A 21,012-nucleotide genomic window follows, 5' to 3' on the forward strand; every position below is an offset into this window, starting at 1 on the left:
GCTCCAATAAAACGCATTTTATCCTCGTTTCCACTTAATAAACGTAAAGTTACATGGCAGTAGGAACGGGGGTGGGTGAATAATTTTACTTAATAAACTTCTCTACCATATGCTCGTGCCCTCTCAATAAAAAGACTGGTGACCCCGCACCCCACCCCCCCTTTTTTTTTTGGCCAAGTCAAGGAATTGTTGGTAAATGTAGATGATATTGAATAAAATATGACCCCCCCCCCCCCCCGCCCAACTGAAATTGCTTCCTATGAGCCTGTGTTACACTTCACTGTACATTGCTTACATGTACATGTACATGTAATATACAGTTAATATATTTTTTTGTCGTTAATCTGTCTAAGCCTGGTTAAGGTCAATTTGCATCGGCGAGAAATGGATAAAATAAAATTCTGATCTCATTTAATTCGAATTCTCTACATGAAAATTAAATATTCTTCTTACATAAGATTTAGCAGAAGCTTATAAGATTTGCTTAATAAAATACAGAAGATACTGTGACATTTTCCCCACCAAATATAGGCATTACTATTAGAATATGTAAATAACAAGAATGATTGCCAAAACATCTATTTACAAGCATTCTAAAATGTAATTTAAAACGTATCAATTTATTGAAAGTTATCAATTATAGTCTTTTTTCCGTATTCAGCCATACGGTAAACAAAACACCTGCTTTCTATACAAAAACTTCTTATCAGGAAGAATGATATATGTATAAAATGACGGAAGATAATAGCCTACCTTGTACAAGTACTATACAGACACTTTTATCTTTTAAAGCGTTCTAAGGGGATTTACACTATAGTTTAATTACCAGAATACATGCCTTAAATCAATGAAAGCATCTGATATTTAAATAAATTAACTGATGAAAAAAAGAGTCAGTGTGAAATCTAATACGGAAGTACAATCAGATAAGATATTCAATCGTGCGAGACAGTCAACCGTATCCACACACAACGACTTCTGGAGCCCCGCTCCAAGATGCAGTGGAGTGTCACGTGAGGAAATTGATCTGATCGTCTGCTCACTACAAAGAGTTCCCGTCGGGGTCGGGAGAGGAAATATTGGACCCCGGAATGCGGGAGACCAGAAAAAATATTCCAGAATATGGCTCTACACAAGGTATGTATGACTTGTTTACATCTCGTCTTTACATCTCTCAAAATCGATGGATGATCTAAAATATATTGTGTCAGAGTAACGTCCCTTAGCACGTTAATTCTTTTTAGGCCTTTACATGTATATTTATGTATGTGTCTAATCGTTCATTCAACTTGAAAAAAAACACTCACGTTCGTCACTTATTTTGGTCAATTTAAGGCCTAAGGGGATTTTTTTTTGACATTCCATTCATTGGTAGCTATTCAATCTTCAAGCCTTTTTCAAACAAGAAAGGGGGTTATATGAAATTATGCCATGAATTTCACTTTCACATTTCTAGCACCAGTATGAATATTTTCCCCTGAATTTTCCTTACAATATATACTCCTGTTTGATATTTTGATGAATTTCTGTAATATTTATTTACATGTAATTCAGTATTGCCATTGCGATATCGTGACATTTGCTTTGCATAATAGCTGTATTAATAATACAGCAACGTTATGCCGAAGAATACAGTTATTATAGATTTTCGCAAACAGATGTGCGTTTGCAATCGTCAGTAATCGATTGGAAAGTGAAAACAATTAGTAGATAAGGCATTGGTGCAAATGTCACGTTTTGAGACCTATTATGAGAGAAATATAAATTTGTACTTGATTGGTTCATATGACATGCACTTTTTAATATTTAAAACCAAAACTAAGTTTAAAAGCTATCGTGGTTATATATCTTTTAATGGTGTCGATAATGTTAAGTTGTCCTCGATCGCTCAACATAAAAACACTAACACCGTACAAAGCATTGATTTTAATTTCTACTTGCTATGGTAAAGATTTGCGACACACATGTTGCCGTAAGCAGTTTCTGGATCGTTTGTTGTAAATTGTATCTGATTCAGTTTTTCATCTCTTAACAATCAATGCACGTTAGATATAAATTACAATATTTAAAATAAAAGTATTTAAAAACTGCTGGACAAACTTTTTAAAAGTTATAATTTTATCTAATATATTCATGTGCATTAGTTGAATAGTATTTGTCGAGAACATTTGTTAGAATCACATACTACCCTTTGACTAATGGAACCACAACCTTCAGGGGATCTAATGTGCAACATTCAAAATTGCTTGAAGACGGATTCATTCAAAAAATAATATGGACTTTGCAGAATTTATGTATGAAAGGTTCACTGTTATGTATATTGTTGAAACATTCAATATAAAGTAATAAATATCGCTATTGCATGCGTTTGTGGGTAACGTTGATTTTTCACCCTCTAAACCATAGCTCCCTCGTCTGCGCCTAGTTTGACAATCTTCTGATGATGACCTTCGATGTTAGCCTCACTTACATGCAATATTTAAATAAAATCTTGCATTTCTTAAATACATTTTAGCATTAATGAACACTTACATGCCCTATTTTAATTCATAAAATATATTTTAGGGATGTTTGAGAGTTATCTCGCATGTTACGTTCTTTAGAGTACTGTTCTTTTCTGTTTACAGACGAAATCCGACGACGAAGCTGAGATAATAGAAATAGAGGTAACATATCTGTAGTTTTGCCTTTTTTTTTTTAAAAAAAAAAGACCCAGCATATCTACCTTGAATTTGATTACATTAATTTATTGCAAATTAACTATCCGTGTGAAAAGGGCATTGTAAGCAAAACATTTTCTTTTACGAATGCTGATTATTCAAAAAATGTTTATATCCTATGCTGTAAACAATACACTCATTTAATAGTATAATAAAAATCTTTGTAGACTAAAGAAACAGATGAAGGATTTGAGCTCATTGAAATCCACAAGGTAATTCCTCATCCATGTCTTCTGAAGTTTACTGACTATCCAATTAGTATTAGGCTAAGAAATACAACATGCAAGGCGCTATATAAAAGTGGTGTATAATATACAATTATTGCTGTTTTTTTTTGGTCAATACGATGATTTAGACACCTGAGGAGTATAATATTTACTGAGCCCGAGGGGCGAAGTGAATATTGTACTTCGAAGGTGGCTAAATCATCGTATTGACCTCAAAAAACAACAATTACTGTTTTATTATATAACTAGTGCTAATTGTAACGGGAACCGTTACAGATGTTCCCCAAACGCCCCCCAACTCCTTTTTTGTGCCATATTCCCTGTAAGCTTAATTAAATAAGACAAACTCTGTGCATTTTTGACTTTAACAACGTTTTCTCAGAAGGATACCAATTATATTCAAATTTTAGCATTGCACCCGTGCACATGTTAATGCATGTGCGTTATATTATAACTTATAACCATATCATCTTGTCTACACTATCTACATATTTAAATATACAATATATTAAAACATTCGGTCCAAAAGTATGAAAAATCACTCTTTCAAATGTATTTTTATTTCACTCGTTCCAAATGCACGCACGTGCGTGCACGTGCATGATGACCATACCTTCTTGTAGGATTTCCCTTATATCTATCTATGTTCTAAATCTCATCCTGTTTGGTTGAAAAACAAGGGAGTTTTAGCCATTTTAAGTTTAAGCCAATCAGATTGCAGCGCACGTGCATGCGCGTGATTTCATGATTTTTTTTCTATATAATATTGTAGGATATCCTAATGCATGACTATGTTTTAAATTCCAAAGCATTTCGTCAAAAAAACAAAGGAGATATAGCCATTTAAAGTTTCAGCCAATCAGATTGCAGCACACGGGCATGCGCATGCTTTCATGAAAATTCTTATACATCATGCTGTAGATCTTCATAATGTAGGTCTATGTTCAAAATTTCAAAGGATTATGACAAGAAACAAGAAAGCTATTGAGACTTTAGTTTCAGCCAATCAGAGCGAAGCGCACGTGCATGCGCGTGAGATCTTACTTTTTTTGACCATGTCATTTTGTCTATGCTTCTAATATATACTTATAATATGAGCTTCAAAGCATTTCATCAATAATTTAAATAGTTACGTCTGTATCAATTATATTGGACATTTCTCGCGTTGCACGTGCGAGCTCTTGCAAGCTCATGTGCATGCACATGCTTTCATGATAAATCTTATGATACAGGCTGTAGATCTCCCTAATATATGACTATGTTCAAAATTTCAAATGATTTTATCAAAAAACAAAAAAGATATTGAGACTTTAGTTTCAGCCAATCAGAGCGAAGCGCACTTGCATGCGCGTGCGATCTTGCTATTTTGACCATGTCATCTTGTGCTTACTACTAATATATCCTTACATTATAAGTTTCAAAACATTTCGTCACAAAATAGAAAAGTTACGGTTATATCCACTTTATATTGGTCATTTTAAGTTTTGCACGTGCACGCTCTTGCAAGCACGTGCGTGCAAAATGACCTTGATTCCGCAAATCTACATAACATGCCTACTTACCCTAAAAAGGTTTCACCTAAGTCAGATGTGTAGTTTACAAGATCACTCGCGGACAAAATTTTCCCAGGAAGAAAAATAATAATAAGAACTAGAGCAAAGCTCGTTGCAAAGCAACGAGTAGGTCTTCCGTCCTGTTTGACCGGAAGTAGTATTAATTTTTAACAAAAATGAGAAATAACGCCTAAAAATGGTTTGAATCCTTTAACGCTATGTTAATTAATGCAAAAATAAGCAATTTTTTGCTACTTCCGTTTTGACCGGAAGTGACGACAACGGACGAAAAAATTATTTTTTTGCTTCTGGAGACATTTGTTACCAAAAAACTTGTCAAGAACGGCAAAAATACGCGTTTTTCGACTACTTCCGGTTTGGACGGAAGTGACGACGCCGGACGTTTTCTGACGACTTCAATAGATTAAGCTTGTCATTTTTAACAACTTTGCTTCTTTGACGTATTACAAATTCTCAATACGTTTTGAGATATAAAGAAAAAACTGTTGGCCCCTCTAGGCCCTTAAATTTAGGGGCCAGCCCTTTTTTTGAGATATCATTTGAAAGATCTTTTAATTCTGCACTTCTTTTGTTCTATACGTTTTCACAAAATATTTTCAGGTAAAAAGATATCGAAGAAAAGGTGTGAGAAATTTTGAAATTTGTGATAGGTCTATTTTCGGGCCATAGCGAGCGCCGACGAGCGTCACTTCCGGTAAATTTGATATACCTGATGCACCTCTCCAGACATAGCTCTACCTAGCCTCAAAGTTTGAAGTTTCTATCTAGAGCCGTTTTTCGGGAAAATTGTGGACAAAATGACCCTTAAAAATCAGAAAATCGACGATATCTCTAGACCGGAAGTGACGTCATCGAAACGGAAAATAACGCATAAGGTTCAAGTGATGTTCCATACGTCCTGAAAGTTTCATAAGATTTTGTTGAGCCGTTTTCGAGAAATCGCGTGCACAAAATCGGTAAGAAAAAAAAAATAACTAGATACGATCTCGTTGCGAGCAACGAGTGGGTCTTCCGTCCAATTTTTGATGAAATGAGATAAGATTTTGACTGGGATTTTCATTCAGAATAATGTTTTTTAGGTAATTGATATTGATTTGTGTAAATTTGTATTTGGACAGATGGAGAACATAAAACTTAATGTTCCAAAATCTCTTTAAGGTCAAATAAAATATCACTTAAACAATTTAATTTCTTTTAAAAATCGAGGGCTATATTTTTGTGACGAATAGAATTCATCAAACAATGTGTTTTTTAAATCGCTCAAATGTTAAATAAAGTGAGATTTAAACGATTTAAACTTTGAAAAAATTTAAATTACTTCCAAAATTTAAAATCAAGTACTATATTTGTATTGTGAGATATACAGAGCATCATACAATGTGTTTGGAACCTCTCAGAGGTCAAATAGAGTGAGATTTAAAAGATTTAAATTTTTTTAATAATTTAAATTGCTTCCAAATGTAAGATTATGTACTACATATATATTGTGACAGATAAAAAACATCATACAATGTGTTTTGAAACCTCTCAGAGGTCAAATTAATTAAGATTTAAACGATTTAAAATTTTCAAAAAATTCAAATTGCTCCCAAATGTAAAATCAAGTACTACATATGTATTGCAACAGATAGAGAACATCATAAAATTTGTTTTGAAACCTCTCAGAGGTCAAATTAAGTAAGTTTTAAACAATTTAAATTTTTCAAGAAATTTAAATTGCTTCCAAATGTAAAATCAAGTACTATATATGCATTGCAAGAGATAGAGAACATCATACAATGTGTTTTGAAACTTCTCAGAGGTCAAATAGAGTGAGATTTAAACGATTTAAATTTTTCAAAAAATTTAAATTGCTTCCAAATGTAAAATCAATTACTATTTATGTATTGTGACAGATAGAGAACATTAAACAATGTGTTCTGAAACCTCTCAGAGGTCAAATTAAGTAAGATTTAAACGATTTAAATTTTTTAAAAAATTTAAATTGCTTCCAAATGTAAAATCAAGTACTATATATGCATTGTGACAGATAGAGAACTTCATACAATGTGTTTTGAAACTTCTCAGAGGTCAAATTAAGTAGGATTTAAACGATTTAAATTTTCAAAAAATTTAAATTGCTTCCAAATGTAAATTCAAGTACTATATATGTATTGTGACAGCTAGAAAACATCATACAATGTGTTTTGAAACCTCTCAGAGGTCAAATTAAGTAAGATTTAAACGATTTAAATTTTTCAAAAAATTTAAATTGCTTCCAAATGTAAAATCAAGTACTATATATGTATTGCAACAGATAGAGAACATCATACAATGTGTTTTGAAACCTCTCAGAGGTCAAATTGAGTGAGATTTAAACGATTTAAATTTTTCAAAAAATTCAAATTGCTTCCAAATGTAAAATCAAGTACTATATATGTATTGTGACAGATAAAGAACATCAGACAATATGTATTGAAACCTCTCAGAGGTCAAATTAAGTAAGTTTTAAACGATTTAAATTTTTCAAGAAATTTAAATTGCTTCCAAATGTAAAATCAAGTACTATATATGCATTGCAAGAGATAGAGAACGTCATACAATGTGTTTTGACACCTCTCAGAGTTCAAGTAGAGAGAGATTTAAACGATTTAAATTTTTCAAAAAATTCAAATTGCTTCCAAATGTAAAATCAAGTACTATATATGTATTGTGACAGATAGAGAACATCATACAATATGTTTTGAAACCTCTCAGAGGTCAAATTAAGTAAGATTGAAACGATTTAAATTTTTCAAAAAAAATTTAATTGCTTCCAAATGTAAAATCAAGTACTATATATGTATTGCAACAAATAGAGAACATCATACAATGTGTTTAGAAACTTCCCAGAGGCCAAATAGAGTGAGATTTAAACGATATAAATTTTTCAAAAAATTTAAATTGCTTTCAAATGTAAAATCAAGTACTATATATGTATTGTGACAGATAGAAAACAACATACAATGTGTTTTGAAACCTCTCAGAGGTCAAATTAAGTAGGATTTAAACGATTTAAATTTTTCAAAAAATTTAAATTGCTTCCAAATGTAAAATCAAGTACTATATATGGATTGCAACAGATAGAGAACATCATACAATGTGTTTTGAAACCTCTCAGAGGTCAAATTAAGTAAGATTTAAACAATTTAAATTTTTTGAAAAATTTAAATTGCTTTCAAATGTAAAATCAAGTACTATATATGCATTGTGACAGATAGAGAACTTCATACAATGTGTTTTGAAACTTCTCAGAGGTCAAATTAAGTAGGATTTAAACGATTTAAATTTTTCAAAAAATTTAAATTGCTTCCAAATGTAAATTCAAGTACTATATATGTATTGTGACAGCTAGAGAACATCATACAATGTGTTTTGAAACCTCTCAGAGGTCAAATTAAGTAAGATTTAAACGATTTAAATTTTTTAAAAAAATTTAATTGCTTCCAAATGTAAAATCAAGTACTATATATGTATTGCAACAGATAGAAAACATCATACAATGTGTTTTGAAACCTCTCAGAGGTCAAATTAAGTAAGATTTAAACGATTTAAATTTTTCAAAAAATTTAAATTGCTTCCAAATGTAAAATCAAGTACTATATATGTATTGCAACAGATAGAGAACATCATACAATGTGTTTTGAAACCTCTCAGAGGTCAAATTGAGTGAGATTTAAACGATTTAAATTTTTCAAAAAATTCAAATTGCTTCCAAATGTAAAATCAAGTACTATATATGTATTGTGACAGATAAAGAACATCAGACAATATGTATTGAAACCTCTCAGAGGTCAAATTAAGTAAGTTTTAAACGATTTAAATTTTTCAAGAAATTTAAATTGCTTCCAAATGTAAAATCAAGTACTATATATGCATTGCAAGAGATAGAGAACGTCATACAATGTGTTTTGACACCTCTCAGAGTTCAAGTAGAGAGAGATTTAAACGATTTAAATTTTTCAAAAAATTCAAATTGCTTCCAAATGTAAAATCAAGTACTATATATGTATTGTGACAGATAGAGAACATCATACAATATGTTTTGAAACCTCTCAGAGGTCAAATTAAGTAAGATTGAAACGATTTAAATTTTTCAAAAAAAATTTAATTGCTTCCAAATGTAAAATCAAGTACTATATATGTATTGCAACAAATAGAGAACATCATACAATGTGTTTAGAAACTTCCCAGAGGCCAAATAGAGTGAGATTTAAACGATTTAAATTTTTCAAAAAATTTAAATTGCTTCCATATGTAAAATCAAGTACTATATATGTATTGTGACAGATAGAAAACAACATACAATGTGTTTTGAAACCTCTCAGAGGTCAAATTAAGTAGGATTTAAACGATTTAAATTTTTCAAAAAATTTAAATTGCTTCCAAATGTAAAATCAAGTACTATATATGTATTGTGACAGATAGAGAACATCATACAATATGTTTTGAAACCTCTCAGAGGTCAAATTAAGTAAGATTGAAACGATTTAAATTTTTCAAAAAAAATTTAATTGCTTCCAAATGTAAAATCAAGTACTATATATGTATTGCAACAAATAGAGAACATCATACAATGTGTTTAGAAACTTCCCAGAGGCCAAATAGAGTGAGATTTAAACGATTTAAATTTTTCAAAAAATTTAAATTGCTTCCATATGTAAAATCAAGTACTATATATGTATTGTGACAGATAGAAAACAACATACAATGTGTTTTGAAACCTCTCAGAGGTCAAATTAAGTAGGATTTAAACGATTTAAATTTTTCAAAAAATTTAAATTGCTTCCAAATGTAAAATCAAGTACTATATATGGATTGCAACAGATAGAGAACATCATACAATGTGTTTTGAAACCTCTCAGAGGTCAAATTAAGTAAGATTTAAACAATTTAAATTTTTTGAAAAATTTAAATTGCTTTCAAATGTAAAATCAAGTACTATATATGTATTGCAACAGATAGAGAACATCATACAATGTGTTTAGAAACTTCCCAGAGGTCAAAGAGAGTGAGATTTAAACGATTTAAATTTTTCAAAAAATTTAAATTGCTTCCAAATGTAAAATCAAGTACTATATATGTATTGTGACAGATAGAAAACAACATACAATGTGTTTTGAAACCTCTCAGAGGTCAAATTAAGTAGGATTTAAACGATTTAAATTTTTCAAAAAATTTAAATTGCTTCCAAATGTAAAATCAAGTACTATATATGGATTGCAACAGATAGAGAACATCATACAATGTGTTTTGAAACCTCTCAGAGGTCAAATTAAGTAAGATTTAAACAATTTAAATTTTTTGAAAAATTTAAATTGCTTTCAAATGTAAAATCAAGTACTATATATGTATTGCAACAGATAGAGAACATCATACAATGTGTTTAGAAACTTCCCAGAGGTCAAAGAGAGTGAGATTTAAACGATTTAAATTTTTCAAAAAATTTAAATTGCTTCCAAATGTAAAATCAAGTAATATATATGTATTGCGACAGATAGAGAACATCATACAATGTGTTTTGAAACCTCTCAGAGATCAAATAGAGTGAGATTTAAACAATTTAAATTTTTCAAAAAATTTAAATTGCTTCTAAATGTAATATCAAGCGCTATATCAGATTTCAAAACACATTGTCTATCTGCCAAAATACACTTGTGTACATTTTGTTACATTTGTAAGCAATTTAAATTTTTCAAAAAATTTAAATCGTTTAAATCTCATTCAATTTGACCTTTGAGAGATTTCAAAACACATTGTTTGATGTTCTCCATCTGTCAAAATACAAATTTCATCTTTGAATTTTCATTTGGATGAAATTTAAATTTTTTGAAAAAATTAAATCGTTTAAATCTAGCTTTATTCGGCCTCTGAGAAATTTCAAAACACATTGTAAATTGATCTCCCTCTGTCGTAACACAGATATAGTATTTAATTTTACATTTGGAAGCGATTTAAATTTTTTGAAAAATTTAAATCGATTAAATCTCACTCAATTTGACCTTTGAGAGATTTCAAAACACATTTTCTGATGTTCTCCATCTGTCTCAATACAAATATAGTACTTGATTATACATTTAGAATCAATTTAAATTTTTTGAAAAATTTAAATCGTTTAAATCACACTTTATTTGACCTCTGAGATGTTTCAAAACACATTGTATGCTGTTATCTATTTGTCACAATACATATATAATACTTGGTTTTACATTTAGAAGCAATTTAATTTTTTTGAAATTTTTAAATTGTTTAAAACTCACTCTATTAGACCTTTGAAATATTTCAAAACACGTTGTATGATCTTCTATATCCGTCAAAATACAAATGAAGTATTCGACATTTGGGAGCAATTCAAATTTTTGAAAATTTTAAACCATTTAAATTGCATTCTATTTGTCATTTGAAAAATTTCAAAAATCACCATATGTTGTTATCGATCTTTTAAAATGCAGATGAATCATTTAGGAACCATTTCAATATTTTGAAAAAATTTAATTGATTAAAAGTCACAATTTTTGACCTTTCAATTATGTGGTCTTATGTTTTCAATCCTTAAATATGCAATAATAGTTCTTATTTTACCTTAGAAAGCAATTTAAAACAAAATTAAAAAATTTAAATTGTTTCAATTTCATTATATTTGACCTTTGAGAATTTCCTATTACACTGTGAAATAATTTTTGTGTATATCAGAGGACACAAGCTAAAGATCATAAAGTACAGTCATTCTCACCAACCGCAAGCGTCCTTCACAATGAGTTTGACATGTTCTGTCAAAACAGCATGCTAAAATACCTGAGGTAATTGTTTCTTAATTAGTGCATTAAAAATCACAAGATATATACCGTTGGAAAGGTCTTGAAAAGATCTATTTGATGGTTTAAAAGTTTTTAAAATCGGTCAAGAAATGAGCGAGATATGACGTTTTACATACATCAAAGGATTTCCACCAAAGATCAAAGAGATCTAAAGAGTACCGTCTAACCGCAAGGATCCTTGATAATGAATTTGACATGTCCTGTCAAAATGAAAGGCTAACTTACCTGAGCTTATATTTTCTTCATTATTACACGTACAATAAAAAGATATATACCGTTGGAAAGGTCTTGAAAAGATGTATTTGATGGTGTAAAAAAATTAGAAATCGGTCAATAAATAAAAAAGATATGAATTTTTAAAAGAAAAGTTCTAAAAGTACATTTGCACTCTAATGTCAAAACACACCTGAGCTTATAAAATGTTCATTTTTGTACTCACATACAAAACAAATACATTTTTGGAAAGTGCTAGCCAAGATCTATTTGATGATATAAAAAAAATTTAAATTGGATTAAAAAAATTTTTTTGAAAAATTTAAATTAAAAATTTGAAAAATTTAAAAAACTTCTTAAAAATTTAAAAGCCTGTTACAAATGTAGAGTTCACATTTAATCATACCTGAAAATTTCAAATCTCTATTTTGCGTAGTATTCTCAATGAAGGACGGACAAAAATTGTAGAAATTACGTCATATTTCACGACCGGAAGTAAAATTAAAAAAAGTGAAGGTATCGGATTGAGCCATAAATGTTTCCTTTCATCACCGAAAGTTTCATATAGATCCACTGTACCGTTACTGAGATATCAGTGTAGGAAAAAAAATAATAATAAGAAAAAGAAACATTACAATAATAGAAGGGTCTTCCGTTGGAGACGGAAGACCCTAATAATAAAAGTGAAAAAGAAACCGAAGAAAAACAATAAGGTCTTCCGCTGAAGACGGAAGACCTTAATAATAATAATAAGAAACAGAGTAAAAACAATATGTTCCCCAACTTCGTTTGGGGAACATAATTAAATGATAGCAAATTCCTACAAGACTGTTGTTTTCAATTAATTGAAAGTTATTACGAGATATTTCAACAAGAAGCTTTCAATTAATTGAAAGTTTTAACGAGATATTTCATCAAGAACACACTGTTACGGGAAATATGGAACAGAAATAATTCCTTATATTGACCTGCAATAATTCCTTGTGTTCACCTGGAAGGTCATGTGATTCATTATATTGACCTGCAATAAGTCCTTGTATTGACCTGGAAGGTCACGTGCAGGTCAATATAACGTAGTATTTTTCTAACATTGTTGGATCTCATCCAGTCAGAGAGAGAGAAATTATTCAATCATATAATAAAAATAAATATACGTAATGATAGAGTAGCATTTACTTGAATAACTGTGATACATATCCAACTGTAAAGTTAAAGAACAAACTGTCAAATTATGACCCGCAAATAAAATAAAATTGTTTGTATTTTTATTGTGAAATAGATTTCCTTTGGATAATTGTTATATTAAAACCAACAAGAGGCCCAGGGGCCACAGCGCTCACCTGAGAACATCAGGCTTGAAATTACTCCACCCCCCCCCCCTCCAGGCGTTCATCATTTGAACAAACTAGAATCTACACTACCTGAGGATGATTCCATATAAATATCACAAATCATAGCTTTGAAGTACTTGAAAAGAAGATTTTAAAAGGTTTCCCTATATATCCCTATGTAAAACTAGGGTCGGCCATTTTGGCCCCACCTTAGCCCCGGGGGTCATGATTTGAACAAACTTAAATCTGCACTACCTGAGGATGATTCCACATGAGTTTCATCTCTCCTGGCCCAGTGGTTCTGGAGAAGAAGATTTTTAAAGATTTTTCCTATATATTCCTATGTAAAACTTGGGTCGGCCATTTTGGCCCCACCTTTGCCCCGGGGGGTCATGATTTGAACAAACTTATATCTGCTCTACCTGAGGATGTTTCCACATGAATTTCATCTTTCCTGGCCCAGTGGTTCTGAAGAAAAAGATTTTAAAAGATTTTTCCTATATATTCCTATGTAAAACTTGGGTCGGCCATTTTGGCCTTACCCTAGCCCCGGGGGTCATGAATTGAACAAACTTGAATCCACACTACCTGAGGATGATTCCACATGAGTTTCATCTTTCCTGGCCCAGTGGTTCTGAAGGAAAAGATTTTTAAAGATTTTTCCTATATATATTCCTATGTAAAACTTGGGTCGGCCATTTTGGCCCCACCCTTCCCCGGGGGTCATGATTTGAACAAACTTGAATCTACACTACCTGAGGATGATTCCACATGAGTTTCATCTTTCCTGGCCCAGTGGTACTGGAGAAGAAGATTTTAAAAGATTTTTCCTATAATTCCTATGTAAAACTTGGGTCGGCCCTTTTGGCCCCACCCTTGCCCCGGGGGTCATGATTTGAACAAACTTGAATCTACACTACTTGAGGATGCTTCCACTTGAGTTTCATTTTTCCTGGCCCAGCGGTTCTGGAGAAGAAGATTTTTTAAAAATGCCATAAATTTTTCACAAATTCATAATTATCTCCCCTTGGAAGGGGGCGTGGCCCTTCATTTGAACAAACTTGATTCCCCTTTACCCAAGGATACTTTGTGTCAAGTTTGGTTGAAATTGGCCCAGTGGTTCTTGAGAAGAAGATGAAAATGTGAAAAGTTTACGACAACGACGACAACAACGACAACAACGACAACGACTACAACGACGACAGACAACGGACAAATTTTGATCAGAAAAGCTCACTTGAGGCTTCGGCTCAGGTGAGCTAAAAATGATACATAGGATCAAGTGAACCATAAAAGTTAATAAAAATAGCCTTTTGTACCGCCTAATTTTGATAAAGTATGTACCAATTGTGTAAGAAATTTTATAAAGAATTATCTGTATATTGAGTGTAGAGCAAATCAAAGCCACCAATATATTTTCAAATCTAGATACTGTATAAGAAAACAATCATAACCCGTGTAGATAAGGTTTAAGGGAGGAAATAATGTCAGAAAGTTTACATCCCCTTAGACAGAATGAATGAAACCTTTAATTGTTTGAGACATCGGTTATGAATAAAATGGAACGTGCAGAAATCGAAAGTTATATAAATAGAATGAGCAGCTGTTGGCAAATAATAATAATTTCTCGGGTAATAACGAGAAGAATTAACAGAAGACCTTAGAGGGATGATTGTTCTTTAAAAAGAAAGCTTAACTAGTTCGTTACAGGCAATGGCAGCTGGTCAGAATTTGCTAATAATGCGTCCAAAAACGCTACTGGGAGAAAGAGGTTTTATAATTTTTTTTATCAATATAAAAAAAATGACAATTTCTATATCATTTTGAATTCCCAAAGATTCATCCAGAGGTTTGGATTGGTCGACCATCACCCTTGGACTTTTTCAGTATTTCTGGTTCACTGTGGTTGTCGCGTTCAACAAGATATCCAGAATAATTTAATGCTTAATTTTTCAGTTCTATAGTGAAGAAATCACCTTATTCAATCATCATACCAGAAATCAAAATTAGTTTTGAATTATTATAATTAATTCATAACTGTCAAAATATCAAAGCAAGTCTGTTAAAAACAGTTTATTTGTTAAGGGAAAAGAAAGGCGTTTTGAAAAATATTTAAGTACTACCTTATTTGTTTGCTCAATTTGAGGAAACAATTACAGAATTATGTAAGACAAAGAATCTGTGTGTTACAAGATGATGTAGAAATTGATCTGACTCTGCAGTTAGGAAAATAATATACATTTTGAAACTCAATCCTTCAGTCAACCAAATACTGTGAAATCACTAATTTTCGTGGGGTTAATTTTCGTTGATTTCAAGGTATGAAGAGACCCTCAAATTTATGTACACCACGAAATGCAATTTTTTTTTTTACATATATTAGTACTGAAGAATATTCTTCAACCACGAAATCAAATCCCCATGAAGCAATATATTTTCCTCAAACCACGAAAATTAGACCCCTTGAAAATATTTGATTTTACAGTAGTCACTGAAAGGTCAGGAAAGCTGACTGAATGGCAGGACTCAATCATTCAGTCACTTTTACAATACTTTTCGGTAAATGAATGGCAGAATTCCATCCTGTATACGACAGAGTTGATCAGTAATACAGTTCAGTAAATTAAATATAAATTTTATTCTAGAGTTGTTGAGAATTTATTGCCCGCAAACTTTGATACTAAATGTAATTTATCTTTGTACTCTCTGCAATCGAAAATTTGACAAACATGTATGATATGCATTTAAATATTCTTTTCACAATCAATATTATATTTTAATTTTCTTTCATGATTATGTATTCTCTTTCTAGCCAAAGTCTCCGAAGATACACGTCACAAGAACTAAAAACAACAACGAATCCAGCCATAATGATAATATCGAACTCTTGCATGAAAGAAAAGACAAACTATCGAATTTGGCAGCTTCCTCTGAAAATCTGGCAAATAAGGTACAAATAAATATTTAATTTTAGAAATTTTCCAAAAATAAGCAATTCATCAAGGCTTAGAGCAAGGTTAGAGGCTAGATTTTTAATTACTTCTTTGAACTTACAAAGCTCATTTAGAAGTCTTAGTGTCGGAAATTGACAAAAAATGTAAAGGTTTTATTATTATTATTTTTTAAAATTTTATCTACATACAAGTAGGAACAGACCCAATAGTATATTTTCCTCTTATAAAAAAACTGCAGATCCTTTAAATTTCACATTAGAAAATTATTCCTAATGCATTCGTGAATCATCTTCTGATCTCAAATCTGAATGCATTGAATAAGTTCAATTCTCTTGTATGAACAATTATTATAATGTTTGAAGGCATGCAGGTAGGTATTTTTGAACATGAAATGTTAGTGTGGATTAGCCAAAAGCATATCTTAACTCAGACTAATTTTTTTTTTCTTTTCGTGATGATTTATCTTAAAAGAAACCTGTGTTTTGAAGGACCACAGCCAGGTGATTGCCACATAGTTATTTGGCAAATAAATCGTAGGCATTCAATCACAGGTGTCAGATGTACAAAGGTCCTTTATATACATTTATATTGTCTTCTCAAATTCACCCTGTATTATTATTGTATTGATTTTGATATAAGAAATGGTCTGCAGTTCAAGAAAAGGACAAATATGAGATTGGATCAAATGAGTTTTTAGTTTATCACTCTATAAAGGTTGAAGTCCCTTTGTTGGTTAATCTTAAGAATTGATTGTACACTTTAGAAGAAAAGGCATTTTTTTACCTTTGCATATGGAAATGAAATATTTTCCTCTTGATATTAGATAATAAACTGCCAAACATATGAAATATTATTGTATGCTAATGATAATTTTTCAATAATTTTTTTTGGTTTCATCCTTCTTTAATTCTCATCACAGTATTTAGCATGAAACCTGTTGGCGTGTGGATAAAAATAATTCTTTCAGAATGAGTAACTTTTTGATCAGAATTTGAAGAAAATGAAATCTTTTCATACATAAAAAAATAATGCTTCTCTTTTGAGTCTTTTTATTCTGTAACATCTATAAATTAACACTACTCCCATATTTCTAAAGATTTTCTATTGTACTTTTTCTCATCGAAATTTGTCCTTTATCTGTTGTTGTTTGTATGTTTGCTTAACGTTCCTTTGGGCATTTTTCACTCATATCCAGAGGCCACCACTTACCTGTGGAGGTTTGTAAATTACTCCTTTACTCCACTTATGGCTTTTGAGCAGTGAAGTAACTTTTTCGCGCCAAGAACAAGGCGCCTTCGGTTTGTACGTTTTTAAGTGGGGGACCGCTTTCCATATCCCTCTGTGGGATTTGAATCCGCAGGGTAAGTTCAACTTACTCTGCGGCTCTATGGCAAATGTCGAAATAGGTGGCAATGACGTCATATTTTCTTTATATCAAGAACCACTAGTCCAATTTAATCCAAACTTAGCCCATAGTATTCTTCGCTGAAAGAAGTCCATGCTTGAAGAAATGACGAATCATGCCCTCTTTGGAGGTAAAACTGTCAAGATTAGGCAAAATTAGGATGGATGTCTCATACAAATACATGTATTAAGCAATTCTTTTCATAGGAAAAAAATAAACACAAGTACTCTTGACATAAATATGGTAAAAGCTGATTTGATATATACTTTGGAGAAGGACAATATCAAGATTTTACTGGAATAAATAGAAGATGAAAAAATACACATTAGTTTTTTCACACTTTAACAGGTTTGTATATAACATTATATGATCTGTTAATTCATATTTTCGTAATATGGGTTATAAGGAACGAGTGAGGTTACAATCGGGGATCAAATTTTTCAAAATGCATTGATAATGAAGCATCCTAATTTTATGATATGATTTAAATGTGTGGAACTAGGATTGAACCAAGAATATAGGTTCAATTTTCCCGACTTTTATGCATAAAAAATGCGGAGATAACGAACAGTATTCAAGATCAAAAATCCAGAAAAACAATACAAAATAGGAGCAGAGCAAACACGGACCTCCAAAACATCAGAGGTGGGATCAGGTGCCATGGAGGAGTGAGCACCCCTGCCAGCCGGTCACATCCGCCTCGTACTCCTTATCATGATCGGAAAATTACGGAAAAATCCATCTCAATTCAGTGCAGTGTATAAATAATAGACTAACAATTAGTATAAAAAACGTCCGTCATCATTTGAATTATTGATAAATTTTATTTGCTGACAAGGTCATTGTATCAACCATAGAACTTACGAAACGACGACTTTAAACGAGACTGCTGATATTCTTGTTTCATGAACTTGTTTTTGTCAATAATTTACCTCGTTTTAGAAATTGTTTATACGTAGAGCATACTCCTGCGTATAAAATCAACTGAGATATATAAATTCCGTATGCAGGTGATGAAGGTAAATTGCTGCATAAATAAGGGAAGTTGACGATTGTAAAGTTAAAGTCATCACGTTTATCATAAAGCTTGGTTGTTAGATTACCATTAACGTCTTTTTTAAGTAAAATATCCAAAGAGCAAGAGCCATCTTATCCAAAAAATGGCCCTGTACTTATATCAATTAATTAACTAACACCGTCTTTCCCATTTCATATATCAAAATAAAGTAAACACTTGGTGCATTCATTTTCTATAATAAAATTTCGTTTTTGAGAATCCAGATATTGGAAAACAGGTATGAGAAATTGCAATGTTTTTGAAATTGGAGAAAATATGCGTATTTGACTACCTTCAGCAAAGAATTAAAATATGAGCACAGCCCAGGATCCAAAAAAATAAAACATGTTTTTTGATCTTCAGAAACAGCTTTCATTCTGTATTTGCATATTTTGGATCAGAGGTTGTGCTCTATATGAAATATTGAAAAAATGCGTCAACTTAAAGTTATTTTCAAAGGAATTTACAGGATATGAGGAAAATGACGCATTTTATGACGTCATAATGCATTGACTAGATGGGAAATTACGTCACGATTAATAGATACGTGGTCACCAACACTCCAAGTGATAAATACTGCATTTGCAACCTAAACTGATCGGTTTTGATTTTTCAGAAATTCTCAGGGCCAAATAAGGCCCAAAGTGGCTCTTGTTCTTTGAAACATATGCTTCAGATATTGTGGTATCTTTTATCTCAAGCTTAACAGGATATACAGTATCAACATAAGAATAGAAATTACCATTGTTATATTGTTATTTGGCAGTATGTCGTCGATATATCTTAATTTCGAGCTGAAGGCCACAGCAAGTGTTTATTCTTTTAATGCATTAGATTCTGGGCAAATTCTGTTTCATAAGACAGAAGTTGATATAGGATAATATAAGTTCAATCAAACTGTACAGTGCAGAATCAATATATTCATTATCTAGTATATGAACAAATACAGTTCATGTACATTTATTTGATAAGTAACAATTATTGTTTCTTATTCATAATTAATGATTGATAAGCAATCACTAATAAGTTTTGTTTCAAATTCCAGACGCAGCAATACCGAGACAACATGAAGGCAGTAAATAAGGTTCTGGCAGGGCGCTATAGACTCTCTAACCGCAGACTGACCATCGCTATAATAGTTATTAGCGTGCTAGTTGTGATTGCAGTAGTGGTAGCTATAATTGTACTTACCAAAAGATCCTAACACGAAGACCATATTGTCACCGTGGCCTTTCCTTTCTCATGTGAACTTGAGAATTAAAAAAAAATATCATGAAACATTTTTCTCCATTTCCATTTGTTTTCAATACTGTCCAGTAAGTTTTATAAAGGTTTCTTTTTGTCGTCACTACTTAATTACAGTAGTAAATTAAAGGAATATATAAAAGATAAAAAGGGAATGTGTGTACTAATTGTTACAAAGTTGTTAGTCTGCTTGTCCATGTGCCTGACGTAAAATTGATTTGTCTACCAGTTTCTTGCATCCATTGAACATGTAAAATTTCAATTTTAATGATACAACGTTGCACATCCTTCTTAGATATAAATGATAGATAGTGGTTTGTCTTTTTTTTATGAATAATAACCTTGCCATTTATAATTAAGTGTTTTTATATATTACCGTGAATTTTGGAATTTCTTATTATATACAATAGAAGCATTTTCTGTATTGCTAGTATATTATAAGGATACCAGTTACACAACATTTGCAGGGATAAACACGAAGGAAGGTGATTCTTCTTCGACTACTCATTTTTCTGCATGTTTGTAATTATGAACTCATGCTCATCATTTTTATCACGATTTTACCTTTGAGATAATAAAGTTTTCAGTCTCCAGCACCCTTTTAAAAGATGCACACATTGGTCTTTAATAATTAACGTTTCACAGGTTTACACTTACCTTTGATCTCGTTTTTAATAAAGATCATTACAGACATAACTCGGTAAAGGTGTTCATTTGGTTTATATCATTTTTTCTTTCAAAATATCTCCTAACATGCATGCTTTTAAGGATGAATTCTTCTGATCAATTTACCCCAAGTGGGTCTTCGTACTTAGACATGTCGTAAAATTCAAACTGATAACAATTTACAAAGAAGTTTTTAAAGTTTTTATGATTTATATGTTTAACTATATTTATTTTTAAATAAAAAATCTTTCTATGTTCTATAAATGACCAACACGTGTGCAAAATTACGATATTTACGACATAGGCCTAAGAAAGTCGACAAGTGAAATCGACTTCGAGAGGGGAAGACTCAAGAAGACGGGATCGCCCGTTTCAAAGCGACAGGAATGCCGAATGGCACTCCATTAAAAGAGGCAACCGACAGAAATTTTAAAACATTAAAAAAATTGTCGAGATCACAATTAAGCATACAGGAACATTCTCGAAAGCGGTACCCAAACATGCCAGCCAAGAGCGCCGAAGTGTGTTGACGCAGTGGAAAAGCGAAAATGTAGGTTAACATTGCTTTCAAACTGATTGAAAATAGCAATGTTTATGTGTTATAGATACCAAGGTTTGAAATACATACTATACTGTCACATCGCAAACTCAAACATAGCATAAACATGTTACATGTAGGCCTACGTAACGTTAGGGCTAAGGTCTCCAGAGGCGTGCAGGCGACAACATTCGTATTATCTTTTTTATTACAACTTAGCTTTTAGTATATGATAAATTACCTTTG

At 31.5% G+C, this 21,012-nt stretch overlaps 2 protein-coding genes across 2 annotated transcripts in view; both read left to right on the forward strand.

The window, feature by feature from the left end:
* Window positions 1-21,012, forward strand: part of LOC134280493 (uncharacterized) — a 66,394-nt gene that overhangs the window by 28,175 nt on the left and 17,207 nt on the right. The gene's annotated exons all lie outside the window — the stretch shown is intronic.
* LOC134280492 (uncharacterized) lies at window positions 890-20,323 on the forward strand. Its single transcript, XM_062762901.1, has 5 exons — window positions 890-1,137; window positions 2,628-2,666; window positions 2,888-2,932; window positions 15,714-15,851; window positions 19,363-20,323. The coding sequence occupies exons 1-5, from the start codon at window positions 1,123-1,125 to the stop codon at window positions 19,519-19,521; spliced, it is 396 nt and encodes a 131-aa protein (XP_062618885.1). The 5' UTR covers window positions 890-1,122; the 3' UTR covers window positions 19,522-20,323.

The sequence above is a fragment of the Saccostrea cucullata genome, unplaced genomic scaffold (assembly GCF_032062105.1).
Source record: "Saccostrea cucullata isolate Sc308-1 unplaced genomic scaffold, CSIRO_AGI_Scuc_v1 ctg673, whole genome shotgun sequence".
In the NCBI taxonomy this organism is placed as follows: Eukaryota; Metazoa; Mollusca; class Bivalvia; order Ostreida; family Ostreidae; genus Saccostrea; species Saccostrea cuccullata.